Raw genomic sequence first — 15,785 nt, 5'->3', positions numbered from 1 at the left:
GAGCACGAGCAGCTGAGCGCGATAGTGTCATTTATTTACCCCGAAGGCCAATGTTCACACCTTACAGGTTGAGCTGATTTGGAAGCAAATAATGAGTATAGAAAATAAACTAATCAGATAAATCTGTTGCATCATTGTTAATTATTTGTTACCTTCAAGGTGTTTCAGTTTATACAGATGTTAACAAGTGCTTATTCACTATTACACTTCTTTCAGTTTCTTTTCTTTCACTGTTTACCACATCAATTTCCAGATCCCCTTCATTTCAGTTGCTTTGTCCCCCCACCTGTGTAATATCACTAAAATTAGACATATCTCCGTGCATTTATCACTTCTTGTGGACTAATGTGATTCTTTTTTGTCTAGAAACGCCTCTAAAAAAGTTCTCAAGTTGATCCGTTTTGCTCCCTCTGTAATTCAGGGTAGAATTTAAAACTGTAAAGCTGTCAACAACCAGGCTCCATCTTATATTAAAGGTCTTATTGCCATCTTTACTCACCCTGCTCTGTATTTGTAATCATTGCTGTCGTTAACTTGTGTTTTTATTCCCATAGAAACTCCACCTGGTCCGACACGTCAGCGTTTGCGTCTCTTTCCTGTCCTCTCTGACTACAGCCGGTTCAATGGCAGATCCTGATCCCGGTTCTGTTTCTGCTGGAGGGCTCTTCCTGTTAAAAGCGAGTCATTCCTTTCCACCGTCACCTGCGTCCTGCTCAGGATGGACAACTGCAACAAAGTGAAGATTCAACACAATCTGCTGGCTTCTTTGGACAAAACCTTTTACTAATTGACTTTTCACAGTGTACTGCATGTGATTGTATTATAACAGGAATCGACTGACTGTAACTGTATTTGATTTGGATTTATATGATTTTGTATTGTGCCCCCGACTTTTTATAGACTCTATAAAAAATAAATAATAAATAAATTGAAGTTTGTCTCACTCTTTAAAATCCTTTCTATTTACCAAGGATTTTTCATTTCTGCTTTTACTTCTCCTTTCTTTTAGTCTTTTTTTTTTTTTTACTTTTCCTTCCCCATAGTACCATGAGAATGTCAGTTTCTTGTGCTAAATATGTTTAAAAAAACTAAAAGAACTTGTGGCATGGGGCATAACGACAGCGCTGTGTCATGCCACGAAAATCAAATCAGGGACGTTATGAGGAACGGTTCGAGGTAAGACAAAAATGCATGGTTTTACACATATGGAGCGCACGGGCGGGCGCATGGTAACAGCTTTTGATTGGACACCGCTCAGACCTATATATCCTCCACCCCGTCACATCGACTGTATCAGCCAATCACAGCAGCAGCTCAAAAGTACATTAGAGCTGCCTTCAGAGTGCCATGCGCCCTTCATCCACACACAAACCCACCAACACAGATACAAATCTCACTCCCAGGGACACAAATCTGCTATGATCATGTGGAAGAAAGGCAAAACCAATACACTCTGTGTGTGTGCAGGACTGGGAGTGATTTAGCAACAAGCTAAGGCGGTGTGCATAAGAGATGATCGGGCAGAAAAAGAGGAGAAGGAAGTGAACAGGGACGCAGCACATGCACTGCATGTGATATATATATAAGTAATAAATAAAAAATCAGAGCTGCGAGAATATACAGAGGAAAAAATCAGAAGGAGGGAAGAGGAGGAGGAGGAGGAGGAGGGGTGACATGGAGATACAGTAGGTGGGAGGGATGTGAGGAAGGGATGGGCTGACCCAGTTAGAAGTGCTGCATCACTTGTGGATCGACAGACCAAAGAGGAACCGATGCAACACAAAGGAGAGGAGTCAAACTCAAAGAATATTCCCCTCAGCGGGCTTGTTGCTCGTCTTTCCTGCTGGCTGCGGAACCGGAAACGGTTTAAATCTTCCTCACTCGAACATGACATGCACAACAAAAGCAGCCTGCCAAAGGCGTGCTGAAATCATAAATATACTGATTGTATGGCCTGAAAGTGCAGCTGGAAGCTTTGATTCAAGCTAGGATCAAATGCTATTAAACAGCTAAGAAGAAAATGTTTATTTATTTAAACATTAACAATATCTTGAGCAAAAATCTGAATTAAATAAATATTTTATGTCTGTTTCTCTATAAAAACAGTGAATAACTTTAATGCTACTAAAAGACATGTACGCTCATCATGCTGCCTTCATCAGCTGTACAGATGATGGTTCTTTTAAAGGTGTTGATATACAAGCTCCATCATACATTAACGGTCTTATTCTTCCATATTTTCTGAACAGAGCACTTTGCTCTCAGACTGCAGGTTTAGAGTTCCTAGAGTTTTTAAAAGTAGAACAAGAGGCAGAGCTTTCAGTCATCAGGCTCCTCTCTTCTGGAACCAACTTCCAGTTTCACTTAAGTCTTTCTTTTTTTGATAAATCCTATAGTCAGGGTTGGGTTTCCTCATCAATCCCTTAGTTCTGCTGCTGGAGGACAAACTGACCACATTTCAGTCATCTGCTGCTGTCTTTACATCCTCTACTCTTCATGTTTGTATTTGTCATTATTTCTATAATTCTTCCCATAGAAACTACACCTGGACCAGTCATTCTGTCTCCTTTTCCTGTCCTCTGTAACCCCTGAACTGTTCTTTAACTGTTGGGAATAAAGCTAAGAGACTCCATTTTATTACAGTCTAAGTTACACAAACGTACCAATGGATAAAAGAGCTTCAATCACTGGATAAATTGTACTTTTATAAGTGTCACACAGTGGTAATATAATGCACTTAATCATATGTTCCCTGTTGCTGTTGTGACCATTTGTGACTCTTGTATCGGAACAAAAGGCTCCGACTGCAACTCCCATGGAAAAATATTTTCTGGGAAAAAAAAAAATTGCATCATGGCAAAACATTTAAAGTTTTTCTTGATTACGTCATAATGGAGGAAGGTTAAAAATAAAATGTACCACTAGAGTGTGCCAAATCCTGAAGTATCGCAGCCCTGAACCCTCACGTTGTCCTCACCGGGCTTCGCGGCGGGATCACGGCTCGTGGAAGCCGTGCCGTTCGCGCACAATCTACCGCCGCCCGGCCCCCAGTTTGCACCCGAGCCTCCGGCGATTTCCAGCCACAGAGCAGCCGGCCTGCTCCTTCTTGAAACCAGCCTGGGTCCAGTCTGAGGGATCAGTTCTGCAGCATGAGTCAGGTCTGCTGTAAAGACCGACCTTGAAACCTCTCAGAGCGTTTGGCTCAGCGCTGGCTGATAAGTCTCTGCAGCTCCTCTCTGGAATCAAACAGGCCTCTTAGAGACACACAGAGAGAAATAGGTGACCCAGAAGCCATATATATGAGAAAAGATAGATCTTTATGAAGAATAAATCTTGTTTTCATGTCATCAGCTTGCATGAGGGGATAAAATGAGAGGATGTAGGTTAATGTTTCTACTTCAGTGGCTCTGCTGAGAAATAAAACTAGATCTCCTCTGTGTGCACCATGCTCCTACCACTATATGAACTTTCTGCTCCGTTCTGACATCTGCATCGGGTTCCTCCATAGGTGTGGTGGTTGCGCTCGCCGCCATGGCAACTGTTGCCAGGATACCGCCTGGGCAAGAGAGACTAATTGCCGTGTGGGTGAGTGAGCAGGTGAGGGCCCCGGAGGCTGAGGTACGCTACATAATTAATAAGTGGGCCTGAAGTATCCCTGCTGCCTCTCGGCGTCTCAGCTCCCGTGGAACTGGGTTGTACCTGGAAGGTAAACCTTGGGAGTTTGTCTGAAACTGGTTCTCACTAATTAAACCTTTACTGGTCTGCTGCTGCCGCTCACTGCTGCTCAAGAGGTGCGGCGAGGTCGTAAACCATCAGACAGCTTTGCTGCAGCTCAGCCTGACATTTACAGATAAATAATAAAAAGGTTTTTATCAGTTTACCTTTTTTTTGTTGTTCGTCTGCCGCCGTAAGGACATAAGCGTTTATGCCATTTGTTCATTTGTCTGTAGCAAAATATCTCATGAAGCAGTGAACAGATCTGAATAAAACTTTCAGAAAAAAAGTTGCTGAATGCGTCTCTACAGCTTATAAACTGCTGGGAATCGGGCAGATTCAAGATGGCCGCCACAACTGACCTCAGGAAACACAAATATAACTATAATTCAGCCAGATTTACAGATTTTGAGCTAAAATTTGTGTGGTTGAAGCTGAGAATGAGCCCCAACATATAGTTTAAGTGCTACTCGTTGCACAAAACCTTTGCTTAAAACTTTAGTGTCACATGTTGGACCCAACCCAGCCTGTTAGCAAAATATCTCATGAACCACTGGATGGATTTTAATGAAACGTTCATCCAGTCAATCCAGTTCTAGATGGCAGCCACAGCTAATTGACATTAGCCAATACAAAAATGTCTACAAAACAGTGAATTTCACATATAATGGGGGTTAAATTTGAAGTGGTAGGAGCTGAGACTGATCCCAAAAACCCACATGGAGCACGACAACTGGCAATACCACTTGCTAGGCCTTTAGTTAAAAAAATAAAAAGGCTGATCTAAAAGGTTATCACACTAACTTTTTTTTTCTATTAGCAGGCTGTCACTGTTCTCACGGTCTAGAATTTTTCCTTATTGAAAATTTATCCTCCTAATTAGCTGCCACAGCTTTCAAATCTAAATATTACATCAAATATTGGACGAAGTTTCAATATGCTACATTAAAACAAACAAAAAAAGACCTGCATCGACCTTGTGGGGTAAATCAATTGTACAAAATAAGAACCCCAAACGTTTAAACAACACCTGATGAGGGGGTTGTGGATTAAAAGTCAAGTTAAATACCACAACTAACAGATTTAACAAAATAAATGTAACTAAGACAACGTTTTGTGGCGCTGCTTGCGTTTTTCCTGCAACATAAAGCAATGCAAGCAGGAGTATTGAGAATAAAGAGAATATTGCAGAATCCGACCTCACTTCCAATCCTCCCTGACTGCCTGAGGTTTTCCTTCATCTCACTTCTCCATGAAACAAAAGCACACGGAGAGAAAAGTTATATTTACAGTTTTGTTTTTTTTTTAATTTCATTATGCTGCAAACAATGACATCCAGATATATATGGTACACAACTTTCACTGTGCGTGTGTGGGCAACCTTTACAGTGTGTGTGTAAAGAGAGCGGTGAGACCACAGAAAGCTGAATGACAGTCCCGTCGGAGGGAGCCCTGGATGGGTTAACAAGGCAAAGATAGCGAGCAAGAAAGTGTTTGTCTGGCGCGACACACACACACGAACCTCATAAAAAGGCGAGCCAACGTTTCCCCCTCTGTACAAACACACTTCAGGGGCTCGTGTTTGTGCTCACAGCAGCTTATGGACCACTAGGATCCGGTGAGTGTCTACTAGAACGCAAGTTTGTTAAAAGAGATGAAGAAAGTTATGAAAGGACACAGTAGGCGAGAAGCTTTGCTAGCTCTCTCTCTCTCATCTCACCATCAGAGCAGAGGTAGTGGAAAGATTCTCCTGTCAAAAACACACAAACACACACTCGCACGACGTATACACGCATGTACACATGCACTCGCCCACAAAACCTCTTGTGATTCAACTAAGAAGCTGCTTGATTAATTTTTTTTTTTAACTCATCCTCTTCTGGACAGATTTTTTTTTTTTTTAAACTATTTTTGGCGCTTTCTTTCTTCACATCTTCATCACCATGAATGCAGTGACAAATCCCTCCCGAAAAAATGGAGACATGGAGTAAAACATAACTAAACATAACCTAACCCCCCTCCTTCGGGAAGGGGTGCAATTAGTTGTTGAGCACTGTGAGCACACAGAAATATTTACCCTTTGACTCGATGGGAAGTTATGACAACAGTATGTTTATTTTGCATACCTAACAGTATTTGTTTTTTTGTTGGAATCACCATGCAAAGATGCTTCTCGTCATTTTGAGTGTGTTTATGTGTCAGAGATTGCGTGACATTTATTAAGCGTACCCTACATCCAGAATAATTTACACAAAAAGGACAATAGTCATCTTAATAGGGCTGGAACAATGTAGGGGGGAGAGAGGAGAGGGGGGGTAAAGGGAAAGCGTCTTGGTCAGCTATGGTTTGGAGTGCGGGAGGCAGCGGGGGGCTGGGCTGGGCTGGGCTGGGCTGGGCTGGGCGTCAGGGCAGAGGGAGAAAGCTGCTGAGAAGCATGTGGATAGGGCTTTTTTTCTTGGAATTGGTAGAAGCAGGGCGGGACGAGAGATGGTGGCAGTCTTAGCGGCACTCCCAGACTTTCACTGTCTGATCAACACTGCCTGTGACCACGTAGGGAGCAGACTTATGGAAATCTGAAAAGTAAGAAAAAGTGTTTACAGAAATTATTTGAGCATCAAGCACATAGAGACCATTTCAGCTTGGATTAATTTTCTGCATTCGTAAGCTGTGCCTCACCCAGAGAAGTAACAAAGTGTTCGTGGGCAGACAAAGTCTTCATGCAGCGTTTGTTCTTGTAGTCCCAGATCCTAAGGGTTTTGTCGTCGGCGCAGCTCACTACAAACCGTCCTCCGGGGTGAACCAACACCCCACGCACCCAGTTGTCATGTCCCACCTAGACGTAGAGGACTGATTACCCACCGCAATCTCAGCAACACTGAGGCTATCGTGAAGCCACCACGTATGCAACTCACCAGAGTCAGAAGGCAGATCCCAGTGCTGACGTCCCACATCTTAATCGTTTTATCTCTAGAACCAGAGAGCAGGAAGGGACCGGGTTTTCCACTCTTTTTATTCTGAGGAACACAGATAAAGGAGGAGGTAGGACAAACGCAACAAAGACAACAGTGTAATTTGTCATACGTAAGATGTCTTCTTAGGAATTAAGCACTAAAGATTAGCCATGATAACAGCGTGGCCTTTAGGTATTTCAAAATGTTAAAAACAAAGTCTGCAGGAAACTCACTGATAAACAAAAATTATCTTTACCAATAACTCATCTACTGAAAATAATAGTAAATTTCATAAGTTTGAGGACAGCGGTTAACTCAGGGAACAGACTGAATGTCTGAAAACCCGCAGCTGATCCTGCAACTCAAGCCACAAACATCTTCAGGAGGTAAACGTCAGCTCTTGCGGCGGTAATGTTTACCTCTATGCCTGTAGCATCCAGGATGGTGGGGTGAGCGCTGTCAGGAGCCCATGAGATACACTCTACCACATGTTCGTGCTCCCGCAGCTCAGCTTTGCACTCCTTCGAACCAACCACCCAGACGCGCACCGTCTGGTCGTTAGAGCAGCTGGCGATCAATGAGCCATCCTGATTTGGACGAACCATCCTCACCCACTCCCTGTGGCCTGTAAATGTCTTCACACAGTACCTGCGTAGCAAGAAACACAAGGTTACCTACAAACAAAACAGCCTTTTGAAGGTTTAAAATAAAAGGTTACTAAAAGAAACGCCATCAAACAGAGAGAATAGCAAAGAGCCAATTACCCAGTAGCCACCTCCCACATCTTGATGGTCTTGTCTCTGGAAGCAGACACTATGTGGTCACCATTTGGCATGATGGCTACAGACGACACATTGTGATCATGGCCTGAAAGACAAAAGTTCAGTTTTTAAATTGCATCACAGACCTGTGCTCACATTCATACTAAAGCCACTGTGTGAACTGTGTTCAAAATAAAACATTTATAACAGCTAAACAAGACTGAAAATCAGATACATTTGTTATTTTTTTAATTAACAGTTCTGAAATAAATCTTGCTCACACATTTAGTAAGGATCCTTGCATAATAAGACCCTGATTAAATTGAAAGTTTATTGGTTTGGATAAACTGTCTTGTCTAAATACCCCACACACACACACACACAAATTTGAATAAAGCCCAAAAAAAACCCAATAAGCTCATAAATCAAAACTACCAACTCTTTCCACAAGTGTTTCTACCTTCTGGTTAACAATTTTTTTGTTTTTCTGTAAAAATGTTCTCACCATGCATTGTTCGGATGCATTCAAACCCCTGGAAGTCCCAGAGTTTGATGCTCATGTCAGCTGAACATGAAGCCAGCAGCTTTCCTGTCTGGTCAAACGAGATGTCCTGCACGGAGTCTGTGTGGCCTTTGAGGGTTCGCTCAAAGTCCCCCGCCTCATAGTCCCACACCTAAAAATCACAAAGGCAGAGAAAACAATCTGTGAGCTATTTTGGTCTCCAACTATCAAACAGAACTAAAAAAACACACTTCGACTGAAACGGGCAAAACTGGATTTTAACTGCAGCCAGTGGACTTCATCCAGTTAAGAAACACGGATTACTGTTTCACAAAAAAAAGTTAAAAGTTTACTGAAACCCGACTATAATGACACTGCTTGAAGATTAAAGAAATGCTGGCACTTTTTACCAGCTAAGAAAGAGACATATTTGCGTATTTCCTAAGAATATGTGCTCTGAAATGGGCTGAACGCCACAGGTATCAGCCCATCTCCACGTATATCAGCAGCTATAGAGCTGAAAAGAGAGGACTGATGTGGAGCAGGAAGGGAGGACAAACAGGGAAGCTGCAGCGAGCTAAGGCAGAGGAGAGCAGCCTCAGATCTGCAGTACAGCTCTGAACTGAAGGGTCAGAGCTGCAGAGGGCGTGTCGTTAGGAAGAGCTGAGTTCAGTTGGTCAGGACCATGCTGTTCTCCGTGTTCTCTTATTCTGCAAACATTTTATCCAAGAAACTAAAGCGATTTCATTAGTGTAATCCGACAGTGACTACAAGTACATTGAGTAAGATGTAACAACATGAACTAAATACGTTTCGATCAGCAGAGGTGGGAGATTTGACTGTACCTACGAAAAAGTAGGTTGAAAACGCTGACACACACCTTGATGGTCGCGTCCTCAGATGCCGTGACCATGACATTGAACACAGGGTGGAATATGACCCGCGTGACTGGAGCACGGTGCCCGCTCAGGGCGTATCGCTCTGGGGGACGGGGGATCCACTCCTTAGGGTCCCTCTTCTGACCCACAGATCCTCCGTATGTCATGTCCTCCTTGACCTCGTTCAGCTTCGACTCCAACTCCATTACCTGGAGAAACAGACACGTTAATTAAACGGAACACCGTACATCTAATAGTTGAAAGAAAACGGTGACATGAATGCTTTTATGGGATTAACACAGCATATTATGTATGATCCTTGAAGCAACCACTGCAAACACAAGTCTATTTTCTGAACATTACCCAAAAATCAGTAGGAGCAGACATCCCTTACCTTCTTTTGTAATCTGATAACAGAGGTCCATTTCTTTTCCAAAAGCCCCGCATACTTCTTGTCTACCTCTTCATTCTACAACCGAAGCAAAGACAATGAAAAAACACTGCCCCCTCGTTATAAAAGGAAATGTATTTTTTGTGTGTGCATTTGTTTCTTCTTACTATATCTAACTCTGCTTCTTTCTTGAAAGTGGAATAAGCTTCCTCGTATCCATTGGAACGTAGATAGTCAGCTATAGCACGATTTCTGAAAGAAGGGAAAGAAAACGGGATTTGTTAAAAGGCGGCTGTGTTTTTTCAACACAACTCACAGATGACGTCTCCACAGACGCTGGAATGCTCAACCTAAAGGTGTGTAGTGATGCAAGCTTATGCAAATGTGTCGTGAATTTAATGTTTGTAAATGTCTTTACAGCTAATAGTATATAATTTATTAAATTGTAGCTCCAGATTTAAAAAAAAGGGAGACCACACTTTTAAATGTCAGTCAATCCAAACATCTGAAACAAATTACAGCCCTTCATACGAGGAACAAAAATACAAGCCTTCAGTGTTTTGAAAAAGTGTTTCTTTTTGCTGCTATGAAAACAGGAACTGGCAACAAAGTCGAACAGATCTGTGAGCCGGATGATGCAGAGGACAAACCCAGAACACATGTAAATAGTGCAACAGGTCTTTTTAGGAAATACGAGGTGAATATTTCATGAGCGAAAGCTAAATTTAGTTTGAAGCTTCAGGGCTCCTTTAACGGTAGGTAACAGTGACCTCAATTTAACACACCGCCGTCGCTGGAAGCAGGATGTCTACACAGTTATCTCCAATTAAACTTTTAACGCATCGAAATATAAAATATAGATATTACTTACATAACTGTTTATATAATATATGGTGCAGTCTAGACTAGAAGCAACAAATATGCACAAGTTCAGGCAGTAATCTCTGCACAAAGCTGCTCACATTAACCAGCCTTCAATTTGTTAAGTTCTCGCGTGTTACCCACCCCCCTCGGTTCTCCGCTCATGTCATGTTGGTTATGAAATATTCACCAAGCAGCTATCAAGTGAAGCATCTTGAGCTCACATCTCTTCGCATTTTCGCACCGATTTCTCATCCCTGTGAACGACAGCTCAACAAGTCCCACTGCTTTCAAACGTGACGAGGAAACCGTGCGTCGCATATTTGTGGGGTTTTTTGGCGAGATTTTTTTTAAAAACCAGAGCTGAAACTTATATGCATGTTTGAACACTTCGTGCATGTCTGTACTTGTCTGCGCGTGCAATGAGCCTGTAATCCCTCGTATAATTGCACTCACAGTTCATCTCTTTGTCTCTGTGACAGCACCATGGTGGCTGCTGTTCTCTCCCGCTCGGGGAGGTGAGGATGAGGATGAAGGTGATGTGGAGGGGCGGTCTGACTGGTGAGGAGGAGGCGGAGGAGGGAGAGCCACGCAGGAGAGAACTGGAGAGACGGCTGATCACCAGGATGAGGATCCAGAAGTGTTCGCGAAGGTCCAAACGTCACTCACTAATGCAACGTGTTCCTCACCTGATGAAGAGGAAACAGAGGGGTTTAATTCATGTTTCAATGAGGAAGAGAGATACAAGATGACTTAAGGTTCTACTGAACTATTTCAATAAAATCTAAATAAAAACAATTAACCTCCAAGTTAAAAATAACCCTCACATGTGATTCATCCACATTTGTGGAAGAGAACTTGTAATATACATAAAATATAGAGTAAATATTACAGAGTGTGAAAATCTGCTTTATTAAACCATAAACAATTATCTGAAATTAAAAAACACTAAAAAGGAAATTAAATTATTATGACTGCATTTATTTAAGATGCAAAACTTAGATAAGGTTGTCATTAAGGTATTTCCAAGCAAAAACACTGTTCGAAAACCCCTGGCAATTATTACATTTTAGTGTGCCACGAATCTGTGGTATTATTTCATTTTAAGCTCTTTTTCCCTCCCTATAATTTCTGTTTTAACCCTGAAGTGATCAACAGCACCTGCTCCAAATTAAAACGCTCCATTTAGCTACTAGAAGCCGATGATAGCCCTCACTTCTTGAACTCTGCTGGAGCTCAGTCTTGCAAAAGCGCTAAGCTTCTTAGCAGTTAGACCAGACAGCACAAACAGTGTGTGTGTGTGTGTGTGTGTGTGTCAAAGAGACCTCTATAGAGCTGACAGTTCAATGTAAAGAAGAGAGGACAGACAAACAGGATAAGGACCGAACACAGAGAGAGGACTCGCTGGATGAACGCTGCGATGTTCGGCTGATCTGTGTTTTTTCCCCTCTCGTAACGTTCTGATTTATTTTTCCTGACAAGTGAAAATAAATCTCATCTACCCTGTTCTTGTTTGCTTCTCTATCCACACTGTTACAAAAAAAATTAAAAAAATAAAATAAAAAGCTGAATAGCACTTTATTATAAGCTGAACAATTGAATCATTTAGCGAGAAGTGTGTCATAAATATGTCAGAACTCCTCTTTCCTGCCTGAAAGTTGAACTTCCTGTGATTCAACAATCTCCTCTTCACCAAACAGGTCAACTATTACAAAACAATGACAACCTTTGTCTCTAACGCACCTGTTTAGGACACCTGAACTCCAAAAAAAAAAAAAAAACTGCATTAAAACAGTCCTGAAAATGGCTTAATTAAGTTGTGGGCTTGATTTGCTCAAGATTTAAGAAGTCTTGCAGGAGTAAATGTGCTGTGAGCGAGACTTCGTGCTACACAGGGAACATGATGGTCATAAATCAGGAAAAAAAAAGGTTCAAAGTCCCGTTGATGGATCATCTTATCAAAGAAATGAGAGAATAAAGGGGTGTCTAAAACCGGTGTGATGATCTAATCACAAAGTCCACTTCCTTAATTGCAAAAAAGGCACCGATTGTTTCCAAAAAACAAAAAGAAAATGGTTTAAATTTTATAATTAGTGCCATAAATGTAATACTGTAAAAATCTTAGCATTTAGTCAAAAAGTGTTAACTCAACTCAAAACAGATTGGCTTCAGGAGCAGAAGAATAAGCAACTCTTGATAACTAGATTATTTATTGTTTTGCTTAATAAATGTTTTTTTTTAAATTTGCAAATAAAAATCCATTTAAGGAAGGCGTATTGAACTCTAGTAAGTTATGGGCTGAAAAGCATCATTCTGCCAAACATTTAACAATCTCTGAGCCAGCCTTGTGAGAAAAGCAAAAGAAAAGATGCTCATCTTTTCCTTTCTTCTCCAGGACAAACTAAATTTACGTTTTAACTAAAGTTAAGGCTCATTGTTTTTAGATAACAGCACAGTAAATCAACTTTAAATCAACAGAAGAACTGCCTTTTAGATTTTTTAAGTGAACTGTACAAAATAATCATGTGACGTGAATATAAACCAAACACACCCTGTTAGAAATGATCAGGATCTTTCGCAGCAAAGAGGTTTTATTTAATTTAGATTCTGCTAAAGAATGAAACAGCAAAATCTCTCCTATAACCCTGCAGCTACTCATAATCACAGCACAGATCTAAGAAATCTGTATCCAGAAAGACAGAAGTATAATTTCATATTCTCAACTTAAAATTAGGACTTCACTAAACGACCAACATCAAGACTGTAATGCTAGTTAGCTCTGCAGATGTAAATAACCAACTATCAGTTTCAAAAACAACAAAATAAAGAAAAGGAAGTTGAACCACATTATTGGAACAAAAAAAGACTGCATTACTGCTTTTTATAAATGACTTCAAGCCACAATAGTTGTCAAAATACACTATTTGAATTTTTAAGCCTTGACGCAATTTCTACATCCTTAAATGGTTGTTTGGGGTTAATATAATCAGTTTTTATGCAAAAACTGAGTTAGAAACTAGCAAATATTCCTCGCCTCTGAACTAAATTCGTTGATCAGTTAGTTTGAAAATCTTAGCTCTTTTCATGTGATCTCAGCCCCAACTTTTGCTGTAACGCTCTCCACCATTCCATTTACTCCTCAAAACAACTCCACTTCTGTCAACTCATCAGCTTTTAGTTGCCGTTTATTTTCAGAAGAAGAAGAACTTCACCTTTTCCCTTCCCACCTAGCGTTCTCTCTCTGACTCCGTTTACATCCAGAATCATTTTACCAACTCAACATCCATCGACTCTGTACGAAGTGGACTCATCGAATGTAAACAAACGACTCGTAATTGTTGGCAACAAAACATGACTCTGGTGATTTTGCTCATTGATTACAAATTAATCAGTGTTTTATACTGATTATAAACAGAGTCAAACAGCTCATATACATACTCCTACACTTATGTTTTATACAAGATTCTTTATTTTTAAACTTGAAGTTGGACCCAGCTATTTTTAACCTACCAAAAGAATAAGATTATCTCAGTGCATAAATTGTATGACCTTTTTAGTCAAGCTGCTGAGTTTACCTTGTCTGATAGCACAAACTGAACCAGCTATATTCACCCACAATTCAAACATCAAGATTTGATGTTTTTACCCAAATGGACAGCTCACAATAATTTCACAATATCTAATTTTGTAATGCTGGTCTGATAATCTCAGAATAAAATGTTAATTCTGCAACAAGTGGCATTGAGATGATCTCCAAACAGCTGCAAGAGACTCAGAATAATGCCAATACATTTGATTTTCCACCTTATTGGTGATAAATATTTAAATATAAGTATAGTAATGTAGGTGATAATGCATTACAGCCATGTTGGCTCAACTCCACTGAAACACACTGGAAGAAAGATTTGTAAAGCGTAATCTTTGAGGAGTGGAAATTAGTATAAATTCAGATTATTTTGCCACCAAGCTGTAGAGGTTATCCTCCTTCATCCACAAACTTTGCTGAAGATGTTCTTTAATTTTTAGCATTTCATTTCCAGGTCAACAATCGAAGGTCAAGTAAAAAAAAAAAAAAAACAATTTTGTACTTAACTGTTAATGTCAATAGTATCATAACAAGCACATTAAGCAAGCCGTGTTGTTCACACCCTGAGGGTTGTATTTAGCCAAAGGGAAAACAGTCCTCTCTTTTGTGTACATGCAGGGACAGGCCAAGTGAAACTAATGATATTTCTGCTGAAGATAATGCACCTTAATGTGAATGCAGTGCCAAGTTTTCCAGTGTCAACTTATTCAAAACTAAAACTGTACAAACGTGGAAAGATTAGGATCGATAAGTCTGAATTTATTCGTTTTCCCATCCAGTTGATCTGAATCTTGGGACAGGGAATCACAGGTAAATTACAACAGATAATCTGCAGTGTTGTTATTCTAAACAAATGTGGTTTTTTTTTTTTTCAATAATTAAGGATGAAAATGCTCATTATAATTGGCCTGATTCAAGGGTCATACATTGCCCTGAATATAGCAACATTAGGCAACATGAGTTTCAGTGAATGAGATTTCTAAATCTGTGCAGGTTTATCCTCATTCTCATTCTTCTGGTCTCCACCCTAATTTACATTTCGTCTAATTTAGACGTGATTATCTTTTCCTTTCTCTCTTTTAAGTCTATCCCAGACCAAAATCTCGTTCGGACAGCTTCTTTCTGAGCTCGTAGGGACACAAGGGCAAAGTTGCAGCAACGCCCTTTCCAGCTAATGTTAGCTTAGCACAGCAACGCAGGCGTGAATTCATAACCAAACAGCAACAAAAAAAAGGACGTTTGGCCTCTGACAACCGTGGCAAATCATCAACGAAGCACCTCTAAACAACAACAAATTCACCCTCACGTTTTACCTGTCACCAGGAGGGGCAAAAAAACATGTTTTAAGTTGGGTTAACGCTGCTGGCTTGTTAGAAAACACAATCAAGGACAACACTTAAGTAACAGTAAATATAACACAATATGGTTTACAGTATATACAAGGTCAAAACGACTATTTAAAATGTTTTAAATCTTAACCTTTGGGTGTAGCAGCACCTGGTTAGCTACTCCACTCTGAACTTCCATAAAAAAGGCGTAGCTAGCGCCAAGCTTCACAACAAGTGCCTCATGCGACTCCCGAGGACGGATCGAAAAGCGACACATTTGGCTTAGAAAACGCGTTTTCCTTCAGCGTATTTCAGCAACACGGCCGTGTCGTTTTAGTGACGTTCGGAACTCGCTGTTGCGCTTTCTGGCAGTGGCAACTTTTGCCTCCTAGCCTAGCTTTAGCTTTAGCTTAGCACGGCGTTCGGCCTCTCCGCCATTTTGAGCTCGGGACGGGGAAAAAAAGCGCAGACACTGCAGCCAAAAGACGTCGTCAAAAACAACAAGTCTCTCCGAGTGCCAAAACAAAACAGAAGCGCGCACGGACGCCTCTGACTTACCATTAAATACATGATGAAACTTATATCCCCTCGACAGGCCTAAGGATACAACTGGAAGCTCTGGTTCGGACGACTTTTCTCATCACCCGGCACGGACGGGCAGATTTTCTCCTCTCTGGTATCACCGCATTCGCCCCGGCCCCAAGCTAACGGTCGCGATCGGACGTCGGTCGGCGGCGCGCACGTTAGGTGGGCGGCGGCGCGCACCATAGACGCCTCACTCACGCCCCTGTTCGTTTTAAAGGAAAATAAGTC

The 15,785-nt window shown here is 41.1% G+C and overlaps 1 protein-coding gene across 1 annotated transcript; it reads right to left on the bottom strand.

Annotated features, from left to right (window-relative positions):
- Positions 1-5,528: 5,528 nt before the first annotated feature.
- On the bottom strand, positions 5,529-15,701 carry LOC108238947 (lissencephaly-1 homolog B-like). Its single transcript, XM_017421330.3, has 11 exons — positions 15,531-15,701; positions 10,515-10,747; positions 9,365-9,449; positions 9,201-9,275; positions 8,809-9,015; positions 7,932-8,100; positions 7,430-7,532; positions 7,085-7,313; positions 6,627-6,728; positions 6,391-6,547; positions 5,529-6,287 (listed from the first exon to the last, which is right to left on the bottom strand). The coding sequence occupies exons 2-11, from the start codon at positions 10,544-10,546 to the stop codon at positions 6,214-6,216; spliced, it is 1,233 nt and encodes a 410-aa protein (XP_017276819.1). The 5' UTR covers positions 10,547-10,747; positions 15,531-15,701; the 3' UTR covers positions 5,529-6,213.
- Positions 15,702-15,785: the final 84 nt, after the last annotated feature.

This window comes from Kryptolebias marmoratus, linkage group LG13 (genome assembly GCF_001649575.2).
Source record: "Kryptolebias marmoratus isolate JLee-2015 linkage group LG13, ASM164957v2, whole genome shotgun sequence".
Taxonomy (NCBI): Eukaryota; Metazoa; Chordata; class Actinopteri; order Cyprinodontiformes; family Rivulidae; genus Kryptolebias; species Kryptolebias marmoratus.
Note: the sequence above shows the minus strand (reverse complement) of the source record. Positions and strands in the feature narration are given on the sequence as shown.

Excerpts from the sequence above, each read along its gene's own strand:
- LOC108238947 (XM_017421330.3), bottom strand. The coding sequence starts at position 10,546 with ATGGTGCTGTCACAGAGACAAAGAGATGAACT. Across the intron at positions 8,101-8,808 it reads CTGAGGACGCGACCATCAAG|GTGTGGGACTATGAGGCGGG; the intron begins GTGTGTGTCAGC and ends TGTGATTTTTAG. Across the intron at positions 7,314-7,429 it reads ATGTGGGAGGTGGCTACTGG|GTACTGTGTGAAGACATTTA; the intron begins GTAATTGGCTCT and ends CTTGCTACGCAG.